Below are 20,463 nucleotides of genomic sequence, written 5' to 3' on the forward strand. Positions count from 1 at the left end.
TGGAATGTAATCATCAGCACTTCCTGATGTTGTATCATATAGTTCTGGGGAATCTTCAAGATCTATGTCTTTCATCTGAAAAGAAAAAATATTATGAATACGTAGAGCTGTACTATGATCACAAATGATTGAAGTAAATTAAGATATATAATTGTTATATATATTGTTTGTAAAACGTAGAAATTTTAAAAAAGGTGATCGTTTATTCTTTCTCAGATTAGACTTCACAAGTCACTTGATGATTTTAAATAAATGAATTAGGAGAAACAGAAATGATTGATAGTACAAAATTAAGAACTTACTATGACACTTTTGGTGCGTCTCAGTCTTGGTACCTCAATCTCATCTTCATTACAAAACTTTGTCAGAAAAAGAAAGTATAAATGACATTTTATCTCAAGTACAGTAAAACAAAAATCAAAATTAAATGACAAAATACTCAAATTAATAAGCACATATGTGATATGCGGATAAAACATTTTTTAAACTATTGTTTAGATGAGATACATATTACCAATATGAGAAAACAATTAATAGATTAAGTAATAAGAGTACTTTTTTCTAACCAGTCTCTGTGCTTACACACTATCAAGAATGTGTCCTTTGTGGGGACATTTGACACACAGTGATACAGTTCCTTATGGGGACCAGTTTGTCCAGTTTCTGCCCCAAATCAAAAGGTCTACTAAAAGAGTGTGAGTACATGTGTGTGTCTTGTGGGGACCCCGTAAGTGTCCATTTTAGAGTAAGAATTAAGACACAAACAAACATTTGTAAATGTTCAGATTAACCCGGAACATTCTTCTACCACTGACCATCTGTATTCATTATAGAAAATTGTTTAGATGTAATGATTATCACTAGATTTCCACAAAAACAGTCTTCCATTACCACATTAACGTCTTCAAAATGATACAAATGTAACCCATGACCACAAATACACTGCAGGATTAGATGTAAAGAACACACATGACTGTACCTGTTGATCAGTGCTGCTGGGACAGGTCCCATTATCAATGTCAGTCTCTTGTAGTGAGGGAAGAGGGGTGTCATCTGTTGCCATGGGAACAAGTTCAATGAAGGCAGTCTGTAAAGACATATTTTATAGTTAAAATATTTTATAACATGAAACAAGATAACAAAATGCTGAAATTAAGCACTAATGTACTGAAATATGCAAATAAGGAAAAATATTTACTTAAACTGCATCACTAAACTGACGTATACTGATCTGGACCAGAATTCATATAGAAAACATGAAATTTACATTATAAAATCTGGTTCTAACAACCAGTCTCTGTGCTTACACACTGTGAAGAATGTGTCCTTTGTGGGGACATTTGACACACAGTGATAAAGTTCCTTATGGGGACCAGTTTGTCCAGTTTCTGCCCCAAATCAAAAGGTCTACTAAAAGAGTGTGAGTACATGTGTGTGTCTTGTGGGGACACCGTAAGTGTCCTTTTTACAGTAAGAATTAAGACACAAACAAACATTTGTAAATGTTCAGATCAACCCTGAACATTCTTCTACCACTGACCATCTGTATTCATTATAGAAAATTGTTTAGATGTAATGATTATCACTAGATTTCCACAAAAACAGTCTTCCACTACCACATTAACTTCTTTAAAATGATTTAAAAAAATTTAACCTTTGACCACAAATACACTGAAGGATTAGATGTAAGAAACACACATGACTGTACCTGTTGATCAGTGCTGCTGGGACAGGTCCCATTATCAATGTCAGTCTCTTGTAGTGAGGGAAGAGGGGTGTCATCCGTTGCCACGGGAACAAGTTCAATGAAGGCAGTCTGTAAAGACATATTTACAATATTTTATAACATGAAACAAGATAACAAAATGCTGAAATTAAGCACTAATGTACTGAAATATGCAAATAAGGAAAAATATTTACTTAAACTGCATCACTAAACTGACGTATACTGATCTGGACCAGAATTCATATAGAAAACATGAAATTTACATTATAAAATCTGCTTCTAACAACCAGTCTCTGTGCTTACACACTGTGAAGAATGTGTCCTTTGTGGGGACATTTGACACACAGTGATAAAGTTCCTTATGGGGACCAGTTTGTCCAGTTTCTGCCCCAAATCAAAAGGTCTACTAAAAGAGTGTGAGTACATGTGTGTGTCTTGTGGGGACCCCGTAAGTGTCCATTTTAGAGTAAGAATTAACAAAGAAACAAACATTTGTAAATGTTCAGATCAACCCTGAACATTCTTCTACCACTGACCATCTGTATTCATTATAGAAAATTGTTTAGATGTAATGATTATCACTAGATTTCCACAAAAACAGTCTTCCACTACCACATTAACTTCTTTAAAATGATTTAAAAAAATTTAACCTTTGACCACAAATACACTGAAGGATTAGACGTAAGGAACACACATGACTGTACCTGTTGATCAGTGCTGCTGGGACAGGTCCCATTATCAATGTCAGTCTCTGGTAGTGACAGTGGATGATTATAGTCATCCATAATCGGAGCAATGCTGGCAGTCTGTTTACATTTTTGTCGTTTTATGTCCATTTCTCTCCATTTCATAAAATGCAGAGAATTCAGCATTTCATTTCATGTTTTAATCAGAGTCAGAATCATAAATACTTAATCCCAAGGGGGTTTCATTTTGGCATTATATTTGGCAGTAATTGGCAGCTGGTAAATGTTTGCAGTATCATATCTGACACATTAAGTTGTGTGTGATTTCATACTGCCATGCCTCTTGTTCCTCTAAGAATACTCAGTTTGTGTTTAACGCTTTTGTTTTTAAGTTTTCTGTCAGCATGGTTTTATTTGTCCTTATCTCCCCATTCATTTTACTTGAACTTTTACTTGAAGAAAAGCAGACATATATTTTATCTTTCTGCAACATTATGAGCCATTTTATACAGTTTATACTAACATACCTGTGTTCTCCATGGGTAGTCTTCGCCTCCATAGTCATAAGTGATCTCTTCTCCTTCTTTAATGTCATTCAAGGCAAACAGGCAGAGGTGTGGTTTTTCATTCACCTTGATTTTTTTCATCTTGCAGTTCGGATGTTTGTAATCATCATTAACAAGGCGCCCGAAGGATCCATCTTCTCTAGAGGCATCAATGCTTGAAAAGATGAAAACGAGAACAGGAATTTATTTTTTTCAGTATTTTTTACATGTTGCAGCATTGTGTACAAGGAGCATATCTTAGTTGTCTTACCACCATATCTTTTCCCTCCAGTTGAAATCAAACATAAATCCTTGACATGATCTGTGGTAAAGTCTTCTTCTTCTCTGAGACTCATCATCACTTATCATATCTCCTCTATATTCAACAACAAAATCTCCTTTGCTAATTGGACCCTTAGCAAACACACCACGCCCTGTAAAAGACAAAACAAAAACCTCACAGTTATTCTATTTTAAAATCGTCTATGCTCATATGTACTAAAAGAACATACCACTTACATACAACGGATGAGAATGACACAGAAACTGCACTGCAAATCAGTGTTTAGTTAATGTACTTTGTTTAGTATTAGATGTACAGCAGATAAGTTATGTAGCTTTTTAACTGATCAATCACGAAAGACTGCACCTTACCTTTCACTGTGTCAATATACCTGACTTCCAGTTTGGCTGTTTTGTCAGTCTTTGTAGCAACATGATGGTAGGCATCATTAAGAGGGCTTACACGCCGTGGCATTTCCTACTGCATAAAGGATTTTACAAATTAGTGTGACTTTTATTTACATTACCAGTACATTTATTTATCTATTTGAAACTGAAATGGATACACACCCTGAGGAACAGACCCTCTGTGTACTTCTTGTACAATGGTCATATAGTAAAGCTCTCACTCAATATATCAACTATTAAATTTCTCACAAAATCATTCAAATCTTCCCTCTGTAGCCTCACACAATTAATTAAAATGATTTCTACTATAACTTACATTTCATGAATACATTTCTTGATATTGCATGAAGCTGCTTTAATTTATGCCCAGTAGTTGTTTTTAATTCCATGCAAAATGAAGACCTCAGCCGAGAAAAGTACAGCTATTACAGAGATACGTTACAATGTTAACTGAATAAATGTAACCACATTACCTCCCAGAGTTATCATCCAAGTCTTTACGTTAGCATGAAATAAGCCTTGTAGCAACTTAGAGCTACCAGGGAAGTTAGCAATCTTACTAGCTAAAGTTATTTCATCAATCTAATGTTTATAATTAATTGTTATGCACATGTGCTTACCTTGTATCTCTCACTTTCACCTCTGGACAGAGGAGACAGCTCCTTTGAGGAATATTGCAGTAAATAACCTGGTTTATCATCCACCATGCGGCTTTCGGTCTTTAACACTGAAAACAACACCTTGCTTTCCTAATCATTCCTAATGAGGACCAGGAAGTGGGCGGCACCCAACCATATTTGGAAGAAGTGTGTGTGAGAAGCAGGGAATGTAGTAGCACCAAAAAAGTGTTAGGGGGCGTAGGGTTGAAGCCCACACACACACACACTAACCAAAAAACATGCATTTTGGGCCAAAGCTAAAAACCACACAGGCACCTTTAGAACAACTTGTTTATTGATTTAAAGCAGTTATCCTTATGGGGACCGCATTTTTGGTCCCCACTCTGTAACCGGTCCCCTTTGCGTGACTGTGTAAACAGTCTGCAGTCCCCACAGGGTGATGATTACCAGAACACACTCCTACACACACACACACACACACACACACTCCTACACACACACACACACACACACTCCTACACACACACACCACAGCTTTCTTTCTGTTGGCTCTATCCTCTCCCCACATTTTACATTCTGGCGGCTGGCCCTATTTGTTTCATCAGCTATTTTCCTTGATGCCATTTGGTTTTTCTTCTTGTCACAATTAATGTTCATTGTTTGTGGAACAGTGTTTTATTAAGTTCATTAATGCTAACACACAATATTTGAACATTTAATATCCTATGACATTGATGTTTGTCAGAAGTTAAATGTTCTACAGCAACATACTCATTAGATTATAAACATTCTGCTGATATCTGATATCTGTCTTCAGATTTTCGATCTCTTTGCTAAAATCCATGTCAGCCTACAATATTTCCTTATATTACATTATATTATATTACATATTTATGAATGTCCTTTAACTTTTGGTTGGTTGTATCAATCAACAGGCTTGTTAAATAAAGTCCGAGCCTGCCCCTGTGCTCTGGTTTGTACCGCTAAATGTAGGCCATCAGTATTCTTATTTTATGTTGGACCCATCCTCAAGCCCTCCACACTTCATTACCACCCACCCCTTCCCACCTGATTGCTTTCCTGATTTTGTCCTTGTGCCCCCTCTTTCGTCCCCCACCCAGAATCCTACCCAAGACACACAGTGACATTGACAAGGGTACATGGTTAAAGGATGGGATGGAAATTGTGCGTCTTGCTCTCCACTGTTTGTTTTTCTGGAAATAGAGGTGATAATACGAGCCTGCCTCATCTGAAGGGCAGCACACTGTGACTCTACGAGCAAACTCTTATGCATCAAAATGAAATGTAATGATTTGGATTAGATGGCAGCATTTATGGTTTATTCAACTGAAAAAAATGTTTAAAGAGCTCCTATTTTATCAGTGCCTGTGAAGGACAAAGATATGTAACCATGAAGCCATGAAGGAAAAACCGTTTATTTAAAACTCTAAAAAAATAATAACTTCTTCAAGCTCAGTGCTACAAAATATTTTCCTCCCAAACAGCAAGCATTAATACAGAAATGCTCATGTGCACTCAGGTTTTAATTCAGCATGATAAAACATCCGTTATTTATAAGTACACTGAGCGTAAAGTATGCCCATCCATCACAGAGGGGACAGCAGACTGTGAAACACATTAAATGGACGTTGGGGCTGGGCCAGCTCCCTGCTGGAATAATGTGGTCTCTGTGCAAAGTATGCAGCATAGAAAACACATTTTATGTACAGGATAACAGGTGCAAAGCAGCACAGTGGCAAGCAGGCTGTGGCCCGGGCAAGGTTTGGTAATGAAGTCATGCTGTTTGAATGCACCTGCTTTATTTTACTAGCTCTGCTTTTTTGAGACAAAACACAATTCTGCTGAAAGATATTGTCTTTGAACACAATAACACATCTCGGCCAAATCACGGCCTTATTGGAGATTACTAGCCGTCTCAAATCTGCATGTCATTTCTTAAAGTCTGTAACTTTTTTTCGGTGCAGCAGCTAGAGTGAGACAAAAACATGTTGATTTCAGAAAAACTGGTACAAGGCCGTAAATACTCGTAATTGTTTACAATTTGTTTACAACTTTTCAAATATATTTTTGGTTCTTTCTGTATTAACTGCTGAAAATGGCATTTATGGGCACTGTAGAATTTTAAGACCAAACATTTTTAAATGAACCACAATCAAACTTTGAATAAACAAAACTCGTAACACATAAAGCTAAAGACAGCGAAAGAATACATTAGATGGCAGCAGTTGCCTTTTTTGTATGATGTTTAAATTTGTATCATATTAATAAGTGGGAAGAAAATATGACCGTATCTGCTATACTAATAAGAAATTAGCTATTTCTTTGTTTAAAACATAGTGTATTCCACATTTAAGTTCAAAGTGAATGATCTTGAGAACCTTTTAATCATCTTGGTGCATTTGACTGATATTAAATAGATGTACTTGTTGTTAGAATGACTAGCTTGCAGCATAGAGTAGGAATGCACTGATTGGATTTTTTCATACTGTAATGATACCTGGGCTTTGTGTATATCAAACATCACATTTTTTTCCTTTTTCCTTTTGAGGATATTGCAAGCAGCCATTGACCCTGTTAGCTTAGTAAGATTGAAATACCTTCATACAGCTGACTTTTTGGCTCTCTACCTGTTGTTGCTCTGTGCATTTGTTGTGTGTCATCTGTAACAGCACGGTGCACGTGCTGCTGACACTTGATGTATCCCACCTGGATCAGCCCTGTTACTGTGTAGTGTGTACGCAATCATTCATATGCCTGACCATAGTTCAGTGATTGTCAGCCAACCTGTATGTTGATATCAGTGTATCTGTGATTGGCTAATGTCAACAGCTTTACAAAGTGTTCATCTAATGAATCTACTTAATGAGTTAAGAAAGCCAAAACTTGTCTGCAGCTGTTTCCTTAGTTTCTTAAGAGGCAATGTGAAGACATGTCTGGATTGATTGATGTGGTGATTGATTAGGTTTTAGGACCCTGTAAGTGCTTGGGATTCCATTACTTCTGTGCTTGCTAATCTTTCTTTTTCTTCCAAAGACACAGTACGAGTGCTTTTGTAAATACAAAATGCAAAAAAATATACTCCATGTAGCCCTTAAGGAAATGCTCCCCTACTGCAGCTATTACAGCCATCCTCACAAGCATTTGGAAAAGTTTTAATTTCTCCAGAGCTTTCAAATTGCCTGTTTAGGTTGTGCAGAGGCATCATTCCAAGCATCTATAAAATACCACTGTGGCCCCATGAAATGACCATACGTGGCTCTATAGCATTGTTCCATCCTAATTGCCCCCTTCTACAAGTGTCAATTTCATTCAGGAGAATACAGGGACCAAGGGCAGAAAGGAAGAATGAATGAAACAAGGGTGGGGGGCAGAGGGCTGAGGAGAGCTGACATTTATCAAACTTCTCCTGACAGGTGGATAAAAATACTGTCGTGCAAGACATTGTTCAGTAGATGAACAGCAGAATTCTCTGTGGATTTCATTTAGCCTTGCTGGTCTTGTTAAAGCGTCGCCTTTCTCCTCAGCACGAGGAGCCTAGGCATCACAACCAAGGACCCCGACTCTTAATTTTAGCAGCTGACGAGGTCCAGATCAATAACCATCAGTGTTTGGTTTTGGGCCGCTGCGTCGGTCAAAAAGGGGGATTCACCCCTCCCGTATGAGCTGATTCTCCTCCTGCCTCTGTTGCACCATATAGAAAGGTGTAGTTCACTGAAGGCTTGTGATCTGTGTCAATATAGAGATGTGTGTGTGAGCTGTGCTGATGTTCCTCAGAGAGTTTCTTTTTGGATTTCTGCTTGTGTCTGCACATTGATGGCTGACGATGACAGAACTCCCGCTCCTGGTTTACTGTACATCAGTCAGTTTGGTAGTTCAAAGGTTACGCAGCACAAAGAATCAAATGAGAAAATGTAAATGTGTAAATCTGATAAGAGGGCCGACCTCAGTGAAGGAGTCCGTTCTGTTGTAGCCCACGGCCATTTTTTCATTATATTATACAAGACAGGCAGTCTGTCATCCTGATCATTCTGTAAATGTTCTGAGCACAAATACTAAAAGATTGTTGCTGCTGTCACACTTGAAGCTCACTTGTTGCAGACTGAGTAAAGCTTGGAAACTATAGTTTGCCATTGTGTATATAATATAGTTGTCATAAATAACGATTAAGAGGTAGACACAAAAGATCACACTGTGCTTTGTAGTGTAATATTTTCACAGCCGTGTTGACTGCTCACTGTTAGCATATACTAGAAATTACATGCACACATGATGTGTGAGCCTCCCAAGTGCACATAGACACAAGTGATGCAATTAAAGGTTTGATGTTAAGTCCAAAGCAAATCACAAGCATACTCCTCTCTTTTGTGATTATAACAGTGTCAAACCAAATAGCAGCACTTTTTGTGTTTCTCTATAAAAATCTTTATCTTGGCTTCATCTCCAGTACGACTTTTTCATAAAACTGTGGCTATCCCTCTGTAATACAAACACACAACCCACACTGGCACATACATTCTGTCACGCACACCGCACACTGCACACCGCACACTGCACAACATTGAAATCATTTGCTTTTTGTTTGAAACCCACCACAAATGGACATGAATAAAATATAGATGTCAGATATAGAGAGCTGGTGCTACGCTAGTACTTTATGAATGTAATTGTCTTCCATTTTTAAAGGTTGACCACTGAAGTAACTTCCTAACCTTCTCAGTCTTGAAGATTATGTCTGTTTGTATGACTCTGCTTAGAAGACCTCACAACGTTTTCGGAGAGGTTTTATGTCGAGATGCCCATCTCAGTTGTCTTGACTGGTTGTAGATGCTGTTTCATTAGTTGATGTTTCTCCTGTTGTCTGGACAATAAGGTGCATCTGCTGCTCCCCGTGTTCTAAGCCTTTTCTGCTCCAGTGCCAATACATGTGCATGTGTTAAAGATGGCTTCTGTTTTGTGGTGAGCCGGCCTCATCCTGAGGTGCTCTCCTGGGGGCAAAGGTCCACCCCTGCCTCCCCTCCCTCTCATTGCGGGGTCATTTGGAGAGGTAATCCACACATGGCTGGATACTCTCACCACAGCTCCAAGCAGAGAGATGGGGCCTCCAGCATGGTAAAGGTAGAAAGGATTAGGCTCATGGTGAATCGTAATGGGCTCATTTTACAAACCTTTTTTTTTTAACCAATTAAGCCTAACTCGAGTTGGACTTGTATGCACTCTTAAATCAGGAATTGTACCCAGCAATCGCAGCCCCTAGATGACAACATGCATGGCTGGGTGAGCCACTTTAATCCATTTTTTTTTTTTATAAACTTTGTCAATGTCAGCCAGAGGTCAACCTAGTTATAGAGTGATTGCCTCACCATGGCCACAGCCGTCGTTATTTATTTCACTCTACTCCACAAGCCTCGGAGATTGAGTTGAAGTGCAGAGCCTGTATTTAGACTTTATTTAAGAAGATTGGTGGTGGCCACAGACAGGCCGCTCCAGTCAGCCCTGTGTTCCACGATGGCCAGTCGGATCAATACAACACAATTGAGTTTTCCAATCTGTGGTCTTTGTGAACGCAGCCATAGCACTTAAAGGGTGATCGCCTCTGATGAAGTCTTCATCAGGATCTATTGACAGATTCATTTGAGCACCCTCCTTCCACCCTTACTACATGTTTTTTCACACTGTAAAGTAATGGGACACTAAACCCCTTTTTAAAAAGTTTTCTGGCAGCTGATGGACAGATGAAACCAGCGCAGCCATCTTACTCGATGAAGTTAACACCCATTTGTTTTGTTTAATTCCTGTGTTTTTATTAAATCTTTCATGTTTATTTTTTGTTGCTAAATTCACATTTACTCCGTCTCACCCTTCACCCTTTAAACTAAAACTGCTCCAAGATTTCAGATTTGACAAAAACTAAAATAAAACACCAGATGAAAAAATATTCAATTACTCAGAAAGTGCTTTTGAGAGTGAAGCCTTAAAGTGACCTGGCGGCTGATAAAGGGACTGTGTAAATTTTCAAATAATTTCATATTTGATTTATAAACAAGCCGCAGGGGTATTGGATATCACACGCTAATGCACAGCAGTCACATGTGCGCTTTTGGAAATTGGTTGGACACTCCTCAGCGCTTTTGATGTCCAGGTTGTTTTTTCTTGTCTGGAGTGAAGCTGCTCTTAAGAAAGCCATAATCCTCACGGTATTGCTGTGGCAAGCACTCCTCTGCCACAAAATCTCACAGCAGTGCAGCAGTGTGCGTGACTCCACTAATTTTCCTCATTGTTGTTTTACCTGTTTTGTATTTTGGTCCCCCCCCCCCCCCCACTCATGACGCCCATGAAAGAGAGAGGCTGTTGTCAGGATGGATTGAACAAAGGTTTCCTAGAGTGAAATGCCATCAAAGCTCCATTCTCTATGATATGACACCTCATTATTTATTTGACTTCTTTTCATCATTCTTGTTTCTGTCCTTATCAGAGAAGATATGCTAATGTTAACATGCTGATGACAATGTTAGCATGCTGATATTTTGCAAGTCTATTTTAGTGTTTTAGCATCGAAATCAAAGTTAATAGAACGCCTTCAGTGTGTAAGGTGTTAAGATGAATATTTTCAACAAGTGGGTGGAGTCCAGAAATTGGGCTAGCTAGGCTAATCACATCCTGACTATAGCTTTTCACCAAACTCCTTAAATACCTCTAAGTGTATAGATTTTTTTTAATGTTTATTTAAAATACTCTACTTGTCATCATGCCATAGAGTAACTCCATTAGTACTGTACATCATAAACAGTATTTTATGTGTTCACATTGACTTGTTCCAGCTGTGGTTACATGAATCTTTTCATATAAGTTACCGTGATCTCATGTTGTGTGTTTGTGTTTCCCTTCCTCTTCAGAGCTGTCAGATGTTGAACCCAATGTTTTCCTGAGGCCCTTCCTAGAAGTGGTCCGCTCTGAGGACACCACCGGACCAATCACAGGCCTCGCTCTTACCTCTGTCAACAAGTTCCTGTCCTATGGCCTTATAGGTGAGAAATCACAACACCAGCAGGGATTTATTCTGTAACGTCTTACCCTTTTTGGATATGTACCTAGTGCCACAATGAAAGACCGACAGCAGCGGCTAGCCTAAGATTCCTTGTTAACCAACAGTAAGCAGGTCTAGTTAGTGCCACAATGTCTCAATAACTCAACAAACATCATGAGCACAAAAGCCAGTGCTAAGCTGCTGTAAGGAGGAGGAGTAATAATTCTGCTTGCAATAATATAATTTTGTCAAAGAACATTATCTGCATAAAGCAGCAATAAGTGAGTTCAGAACTCCTGTGTGACGTCCAGTTGCTAGGAATTGTTCTATTCACATAATTGATGTAGAAGCTGACTTGTGCTGGCGTACAGTCAGGACTGCCTGTCCTGATCAGCCTCACCACACAAATATGGCCCACTGTCTGCCAGTTGTTTTGTTAAGTGTGAAATGAGCATGCATCACCAGATGTTAGTCTAAATAGCAGAGGCTGAGTCAATGTTACAATGCTGTCAAAACAGCTGCAGCCATTGCTAAACAAAAAGAGCCTAAGATTACAGGAACATCGCTCCCCGTTAAAAGAGCTACAACGTAATGTACCTTGCATTTCATACTGTTACATTGACATTAACAGTGACGTTTTTTATCATTCCAGTATAGAGCAGTATATAGTATCCAGGGATCTTAGGCACACACACACGTGTCACCTCACAAATCGCCCTCTTAGCCCCAGAGTCTCTGTCTGACACTCCAGACCTGACACCAGCTCCCTAATCCCTACAACCCCCATGCCGACGCCACGGCACCACCACCAGCATCTCATCAGCACTGTTTTATGGGGATGCACAACTGTGGTGATGCAGATAAAAACCGGACAGGAGTTCAGCACATTTTTCTTAAACCTGTTTGATCTTGGATTGAAATATTAAAAAAGGCTCCAGCAGCCACCCTCGCCTCTCGTTTGACTCAGCCAGGCACTCATTTTTGTTCACAGAGTGGGGGCTGGGTGGAGCTCTGAGCAGGCAATATTGAATGTGAGTTCAAAAAGTATTGAAACTTGATCTGAAGAATGTGTCTGAAGCCCCCAGAGGAGACACATTTTCTCATGAAATGTTGGCTGATTTAGATATCAGGGAAAGTTGAACTGTCTCAAGCAGCACTTTATCTATAGAAGTGCAGAATAACATTATCAACGGATGAGTTTTGGTTTCTATTTTATGTCAGATTACATTACATACATTTTGCTGTGTCAAATATGTAACAGATTTGCACAGATTTGACTAAAATATAACATTTATGTTTTTGTCAAATGCATGTAAAGGTGCATAAAATGCTCTATTTAAACATAACATGTAAACATGTTCAAAGAGGGAAACATCTGGACGGCTCAGAAGTCTAAGCATGTATTATAAAGGTGCTCTTTGGTTGGAACAACACAGATTTAAAAAGAAAAATGTTCCAAGAACCTCCTGAAGCAATAATGTTAAGTTGAAGTTAAACAACACAGGCAATACCTGTGAATTCTACAATGAAAGTTGTGCTAGGATTGAGAATTATACTTTATAAAAACACCAACACAGTTTAAATAGGCCTTTAATGGTAGATTAATCTATAGTTTAATAAATACATACATTTGGAAATTGCAAAAGTCTATTTCTTTTAGGAAGGTTGAACAGATCAGAGTGGATACATAGAAGTACAAATAACACTGGTCTTGTCAGGTACTGCCACCTACTGGCTGGAAGGAAATGAACAAAAGCGGTTTCAGTTTTTGCAGAGCGCTGTTTGTAATTCCTTTAGAATCACTAAGCAAGATGCTTGCTTATGCTTATTTTATTTACTTTGTGTATTGCTGCTTTTAGAGAATATAACAACACAATTGAACTGGATGGATTGAGAATTATTGCTCAGTAAAATCTCTCATTTACACTAGAAGAGGAAGGGGGTTAGAGTGGTTAGATAGACTTTCTGTTTTATTCAGAATGCCATGTTATTGATAACATACATACAAAGGTATGTATCAGCTGTCAATCAATAATAAATGCAACATCCCTGTAAACAATAGAAAGCTATCAAAGGAAAGACAAACACAAAATGGAACAAATAAAAAAGCTGGAGCTGATATACTGACCAACACAGCTATTCTTATCTTATTGCAGTGTCACAACGGATGTTTTCACACTGGCTATGGGAAATTCATTAAAGAGCAGGATCATTTATGCTTAAAAAAATGTCTGTGTGTGTGCGCTCAATCCACATATTTCATGTGGAGAGAGGTAATTCCTCTCAATCTGTGGCCTGAGGTCTGTTGGCATGGAGGGAGCAGTGAACTAAGCCTTGCTGCTGACAGATATCCAGCACTTTGTTTCCCACTTCTCCTATCTCCTCCTCTGTCCCTACTTTGCTTTCTCTCTGCCCAGCAGAGTCAGCAAAGTCCCACCATGTACTGCTAGTGACCGCGTTGGTCACTAGACCACATAGGGCTCAGGGCGAGGCTCAGCTGAGGCTTAAAGTGCAGCCACTGCCAGAGGAGATGAGCAGAGGAGGGGAGTACAGCTGCAGCCTGCCTGTGACTTAAGGGTTAAATACATTGTTTTTGTTTAATAACCTGAAGAAGCACATAATTAGCATAAGCAGCAATATTCTCAACCAGGTTTTGTGTTGTGTCTCATTGGGATTTCTAATCCATACTTGCTAAAATAACTTATTCTTAAAATAAAATATTCTACTGTGCCTACAGGCTCTTGAGTTTCTGTAAAGTGCCTGGAGACATTTTGTTCTAAAAAATGCTATTCAAATAACATGAAATTGAATTGAATTATGAGCTGAGTGTAGTTCTTTTAATCAACAGTGCTCAGTGCCTTAAAAGCAGCCCTGACATAAATCCTTCTTCTTTTGGTTGTTTGTAGCTTTGTTGGTATCAGTGCCTGATCTTGAAATATGATGTATTTGTATGGTGATTATCAGTAGTTTATAGTATCAAGCACTCCAGTGTCCAGCGGCTTTTGTTTTTACCAGGTGTGAGGTATGCTTCTAGGAACAGCTTTTTATTAGCCTTCAGTCGTGTTGTGACTGGAAGAAGTATCAGGCTGTACCTGGGTAGCCCACACAGTTGTGCATGCTTCGAGTGCGCCGAGTCAAAAATATATTGACTTATTACATTAATCAAGTCACCTTAAGCCCTGTGGATGGTACAATAAAGCGGCTAAATGACCCTGAGACAGAGTTCCTGGTTCAATCGCATTTTCTAAGGTTATTGTGAGTTGTTGAAAGTACCCTCGATATATTAATATTTCTTTGTGCATCTGTAAACAAATTAACAGCCGCCTATTCTCTGGATTTGTTTTCATGCCTCAAAGCTCGTGTTTATCACACAGTGTTTGGAAAAGATAATTCAAAAGCGCCAACACTTGCCTTGAAGAAAACAAAATCTTATAATTTATGCATTCTGTGCATTTATCGCTTTGCACACTGAGCAGAGCAGCCTGGCCTGAAAGGTGATCTTGTGCCATTCATAAGATGAACAGGTGAACAAACTCATTTTCGTCTCTAGTCATGGAAAAAGCAGCAGTCCCTTTGTTTGGTTTCTAAAGATGCATTGGCCCTTAGGCTGAGTGCAGCTCGAGAGCTTTTTGTGTGTTGGTCTCTAAAACACAGCCACTCTGGCCTTTCTGCTCGCTCTCACTCACTCACGCCATGTCTTTGATATTTGTGACCAGAGTTTGATATACTTCAACCGCTTTATGTGGCAGCTGGTTCAGCCCCCTGTTGACTTTGCCCACATACCCTCAGGCACACACACACACACACACACATACTGAGCCTCTCCTTTCCTCAGTGTTATTTTAACAATGCCCCCCCAGCCCCTCCTTTGGTCACTGCTTGCATAGACTGTGTGCCAAGAGAAGGATTAGTGTTTTATATCACTTCTGACATTCTGCTGGATCCTCCTGTGGCTTCAGTTTCTGTCTCTGGATGTTGGAGGATGTTTTCAGCACAACTTCCAGAACTTGTTGTCACTTTCGCCTCTAGAGAAATGTTGCCATCGCTCTGTCTTACCTGGCGTCAACCACACATGAACCAGTTCTCAGCCGTTCTTCCCAACTTTTAAATAATATGCTGTGTTTGTTACAGTATTTTACATCACCTGCCAATAAGTAAAATGTCCCAAACATCTAATTAGTCAGTGAGATTTACCTTTTAACTTGTCATTTTCACACACTGCCTTTATTTTAATGTCAGCTGCATTACAGTGCCTTGCAGTTTTTGTATTAAAAACAACCACTCTTGTACTGTTACTAACACCAGTATAATACAAATGCCTTCCGACATCCGTCTTTTCGCCTCTAAAAACCCTTTGAAAAATCTGTGTTCTCACTGAAACCAAACCTGATAAAAAATAGTTGTTGAAATACACAAACACACACTGATAAACACAAGTTAACATCATGAGCAGCTCATGTTTTTCATATATATCCCCTTATATATGCTTCTCATTGACAGGCTGCACTGTTGCTTTACTTAGAAAATCCTCATGTGTGCCTTCCTTTCTCTGGCTCTCCCCTCCTCCGTCCACTCTGCTTATTAGGTAATGAATTGCTGCTTCTGAGGGTGATGGGAAAGAAAAACAGCCTGACCCCTGGCAGATAGCTGTCCAGCCACTCCGGTTTCAAAAACACTGAGTCCTGATGCTCTTACAGCCAATTTGTTTCAGCCTGCCCCCAAACAAAGGGCCACATCTGGTCCTTAGATCCCAGGGCTTGAAGGACATTGTGGACAGACCGTACTAGAAATATACTAGCAGTTAGTACGGCAAGAGCACTTAAAACCACATACAGACAAGAACTGGACTTCACTGTTGCACCATTTCTCTAGATTTTGTCTGATTTTAAGGTTATTTTAAGGCTTTTGTTTACTAGGCTGCCATTTCACCTATTTAATACATGTTTGCTGAACATAAAAATCAATATATATGACATAGTGTAGTCATGTGACGTGACTACTGTTGACACAGTGTTTTAAAGATACTTTGGCAACAATTTAACCACGTTTGTTTTTGATTTGGAATTGTTGTTTCTCTTCTGTTTGCAGATGCTAACCATGAATCGGCAGCAGAGGCCATTGAAAACATGGCAGATGCTGTCACACACGCTAGATTTGTTGGAACAGACCCTGCCAGTGATGAAGTCGTCCTCATGAAAATTCTGCAGGTACATCATTTTAGTTACGGCGCTTTTGCTTGAACTGATGGACCTGACATATGTAGTATATAAAACACATCTGTCTAATAATTCACACTTCTCCGTCTCAAAGCTCTGCTGCTGGAGATTGTGCAGAGATGTTCACATTTTAAAATAAATAAAGTTATACAGTACTCTTCAATACAGTTGTGTTGTGCTACTTCAGGTCCTGAGGACTTTGCTGCTAACACCAGTTGGAGCCCATCTAACCAACGAGTCTGTGTGTGAGATCATGCAGTCCTGCTTCAGGATCTGCTTCGAGATGCGCTTAAGTGGTGAGTCACATCAAAACCTCATCAGACTTGATATGTGGTCACACCGAAGGTCAAGTTCATTTTCTTTAGACAACAAAAGTTATTTAAGGTTAGCACGTCTAGTCTTTGTTCATTTATTAAACAAATTAATAGCCTCATGATATTTATCTGATGAGTTCTGTCATTTTTGTCCCTACTTGGACGTGCGTTTACAATTCTACGTGTGTTAACAATTCTCACGCACGGCAGTGTTCTGCCCCAATGCGCACATATGGTAAGCCAGTCCTATCACATTCTGTCAGTCTCAAACCCACTATATGTTGCTTAGCCACTGAAGTTAAAATCATACCCACCAATCAGTAAAGAAGGACAGACCTCACCACTTAATCCTTTACTGTGAAGGATCACTTAGGTCTAAGCAGTGCTTCATAAATACAATAAAGTTGTGTTTTCTGCTTACAAATATTTGTTTAACTCTCACGATTTAGTGTATTGATTTATTAAAAGATGACATTTAATTTTATTTATATGGCACCTTTTACAATCACAATTGTCTCTAAGTGCTTTACAGAAACCCAGAGCCTGAACTGGATTTGTCAGAGGGCCAGATGCAGTTCAGCATGCTGATCTGGATGAAGACAGACCTGCAGAGAGATACAGAGAGAGAGAGGGAGAAAGAGAGAGGGAGGGAGGGAGAGACACAAAACCAAGAGAAAGACTGGACATGCAGTTAGTGACGTAGAATAATGGATCATAAGTCGGCCTGATGAGAGAAGAGGAGAGGAGGTGGGGGAATAAAGATGGTGGTGGAACTGCTCAGTGGATCATGTTTGTGTCTATGATAAAGTTTAAAGGCTTAGAGTTTAAAGACTGAGTTAGTATTCTATTCTACCTGTGGCTGTATGTCAAGAAGTGACTGTAACTTTACCTATCAGATCAAGATAAAGAGATTTCAGGTTAACACTCATAATTAAAGAGGAAGCAAAGCATGGTGGCCCCGATAGTGTGTGAATGGATTAAATCAAAGAACATCTATGGGTATGACTTGTGTGATATGAGGTTACTAATTAGTAATTACATTATAGTTTTACAAAATGCTGTTTGGAATTGCGTGGCCAGCGTAAATAACAGCGTTTTAGTTCTGAGGCTGACGTAATGTGATCGGGCTGGCTTGCCATACACACAGACACATACGCGCACCCACATGCTGGTGAGCACACTCAGACCAGCGGACACAGACTGAAGCTGTTCTGATGTTTAGTTCTTTTAACATTTTGATCACTACTATCGCCAAGGTTTCTTGGTGTAAAAGTGGCGAAAATATGTTTGTATTAATTAATCCACAAGTATCTTCAGTGGCCTGTGTAAGACTCTACGTCTGGCTCTCTGCCGTCTAAGCTCCATCTCAATTAGTGCCCCCTGGAAGACAAACTTCTCTCCTAGTTCCTTTTGTTTGGTTCTAATTTCTTTTTCTCATCTGTGTTTGCAGAACTTCTCAGGAAGTCAGCTGAACATACACTGGTTGACATGGTGCAGCTACTGTTCTCCAGGTAAGTGTGTTGGAAAGTGAAGATAGGCATAGTTAAAATATTATGCTAGATGTCTGTAACAGATCTACCATAATAATAACACCTGTGTGTTTTATATTTAGATATGTTCAATTAATTGAAATAGAAGTATTTTACATATGTTATAAATTTAGTCTTTTGCTACTGTAATCTAATTGGAAGTCTCAAATTAAATTTGTTCCCCAATCTGCTGCTTCATCACTGCTGGATTATAGATTATAGATTTTCTGCATATCTGTCTCTTAGGCCTCATTATTCTACTTGAAGCTCATGAATTTCATTTTCCACTGTGCAGGGTCAGTGGGCCACTGATTGACTAATGCCATAACATGATTTCTCCTTTGGCATTTAGCATAAAAGCTCCTCTCTCCTCTACGCACACACAAAACCCATCCCCACACACCACGCAGTCCCTTTGCATCAAAGTGCCAGTCACATTCGGTCACAGACAAGGGGATGAGCCAATTGAGCTGCACACAGTATGATCTGCATATAGATGAAGCCCATCTCTGCTTCAGCAGCAAAGCTCCAACCCCCATAAATACTAAGAAGCATATACACACACACATCCACACACACACACACACCTTCAGAATTAGCAGTGACGGCAGACAGAAGCAATCAGGAAAATCAGCCACAGAAAAGCTCCTCTGCTCATGTGCATATGAAGCAGCACAGGCAAACAGCAAACACAGCCAGATATAAAGTTAAGGTGTGATTCACCGCTCTGTGTATACCTCCACCAAGACTATGTGCCGCTGAGTTTGTCACTAAGTGTGGGGTTCTCTTTCCTCCAGTGAAGATCAGTGTTAGTTTTTGCCAAGCTTGTCGCCATTTGCCACCAGCCCCTCCAAGCATTCTTGGCCTGTTTTTATATACTGGCAGGACTCTTATGGCACCTTGTTATCATGTCCTATTACCAGATTTTACGGTGTGAGCATAGAAATAGAAAAACACAGAAGCCAGGGTCATAAACAGAGGAATCCTGCACATGAACAGGAGATATAAATGTGCCGACTTCTTTCTTCTGATGCTGCTCCTTCACACACACACACACACACATGCACAAGCTCACATCTCATTTCGCTCGTGTTCAAACCCCAGCCCCCCCACTTGTCCACAGACCCTAGATAATAGAGATGTGACTGCGTCTAGGCTGCTCCCCACCCCCATCAGAGAATAATGAGCAGGAGCTCTTCAGAAGGAGTCTTAGATTGCCTGTTGAAAGTATTAGGCATGTTAATCTGTTGGACCCACAGATCATCCAATAATCATGCTCGCAAGACAACACTCTATTAACGCCAACTTAATGTCAGGAGGGGGCTGCCAGCTCCTCTTTTTTTGTTTGCCTGTGTGTGTGTGTGTGTGTGACTGCTGGTGACATCTCATTTTCCAGCAAAGCTTTAGAACCCACAGAAACGTAGCGGCACACACACACTCAACACACGTTTGTCCCACTGTCCCCATGGGGACACTGCTTTGACGTAATGCATTCATTAACCCTTCATTCTAACGATAACTACCTCAACTGATCCTTAACCTTATTCTAACTCTAAACCCAAAATCAAGTCTTAACCTCAAAACCAGCGTGGACCTGTGGGCACCCTATGTGTTGGTGTGTATGCAGGTTTAAGGTCCTCACTAAATATCCGTTGACACATTCCTTATGTGCCTTGAGGTTAGAAGTCAGTATTACTAATCAAACACTGGATCAGTTTTTTGGCTGAAAAGGTTCCCACGATGATACTTAAGCTGCTTAGGATGTGTTCTACATTACTTGAGTGACAAGCATACATGAAGTGGTACCGCAGCAACTTTATAGAACTCTGAACTCGGAGCACCTTCTGGACATTTTCTCTTCTGTCACACTTTTACTGCAATATAAAGTCCTGCACCTTGAGGAAAACAGTGAAGTCATGGTTAGAAGGAGGGAGACTTCCAATATGCCTTTGTACAATATAACACAGTTATACAGACAGAAATCATAAAAAAGAATAAAAAAGAAAACTTCTTTGGCTAAGGGTTTTCCAAAAATGAAAATAAGCTGAGTTTTGAACTTTGTATTTGCATTTGTAATCAACTTAAGGGCTAC

The 20,463-nt window shown here is 39.5% G+C and overlaps 1 protein-coding gene and 1 long non-coding RNA gene across 6 annotated transcripts in view; one reads left to right on the forward strand and one right to left on the reverse strand.

Moving 5' to 3' along the window:
- The window catches only part of gbf1 (golgi brefeldin A resistant guanine nucleotide exchange factor 1), a 65,925-nt gene that overhangs the window by 25,781 nt on the left and 19,681 nt on the right, over nucleotides 1-20,463 (forward strand). For all 5 annotated transcript variants that reach the window (XM_028422627.1, XM_028422625.1, XM_028422626.1 and 2 more), the window contains exons 4-7: nucleotides 11,182-11,313; nucleotides 16,401-16,519; nucleotides 16,716-16,824; nucleotides 18,293-18,353. In XM_028422627.1, the coding sequence (XP_028278428.1) occupies nucleotides 11,182-11,313; nucleotides 16,401-16,519; nucleotides 16,716-16,824; nucleotides 18,293-18,353 (421 nt within the window). The remainder of the gene's footprint in view (nucleotides 1-11,181; nucleotides 11,314-16,400; nucleotides 16,520-16,715; nucleotides 16,825-18,292; nucleotides 18,354-20,463) is intronic.
- Nucleotides 6-2,487, reverse strand: LOC114446828 (uncharacterized). The gene is made up of 3 exons (XR_003671787.1): nucleotides 2,431-2,487; nucleotides 303-359; nucleotides 6-75 (listed from the first exon to the last, which is right to left on the reverse strand). It is a non-coding gene; the product is annotated as an uncharacterized LOC114446828 (long non-coding RNA).

Source organism: Parambassis ranga, chromosome 15, assembly GCF_900634625.1.
Source record: "Parambassis ranga chromosome 15, fParRan2.1, whole genome shotgun sequence".
In the NCBI taxonomy this organism is placed as follows: Eukaryota; Metazoa; Chordata; class Actinopteri; family Ambassidae; genus Parambassis; species Parambassis ranga.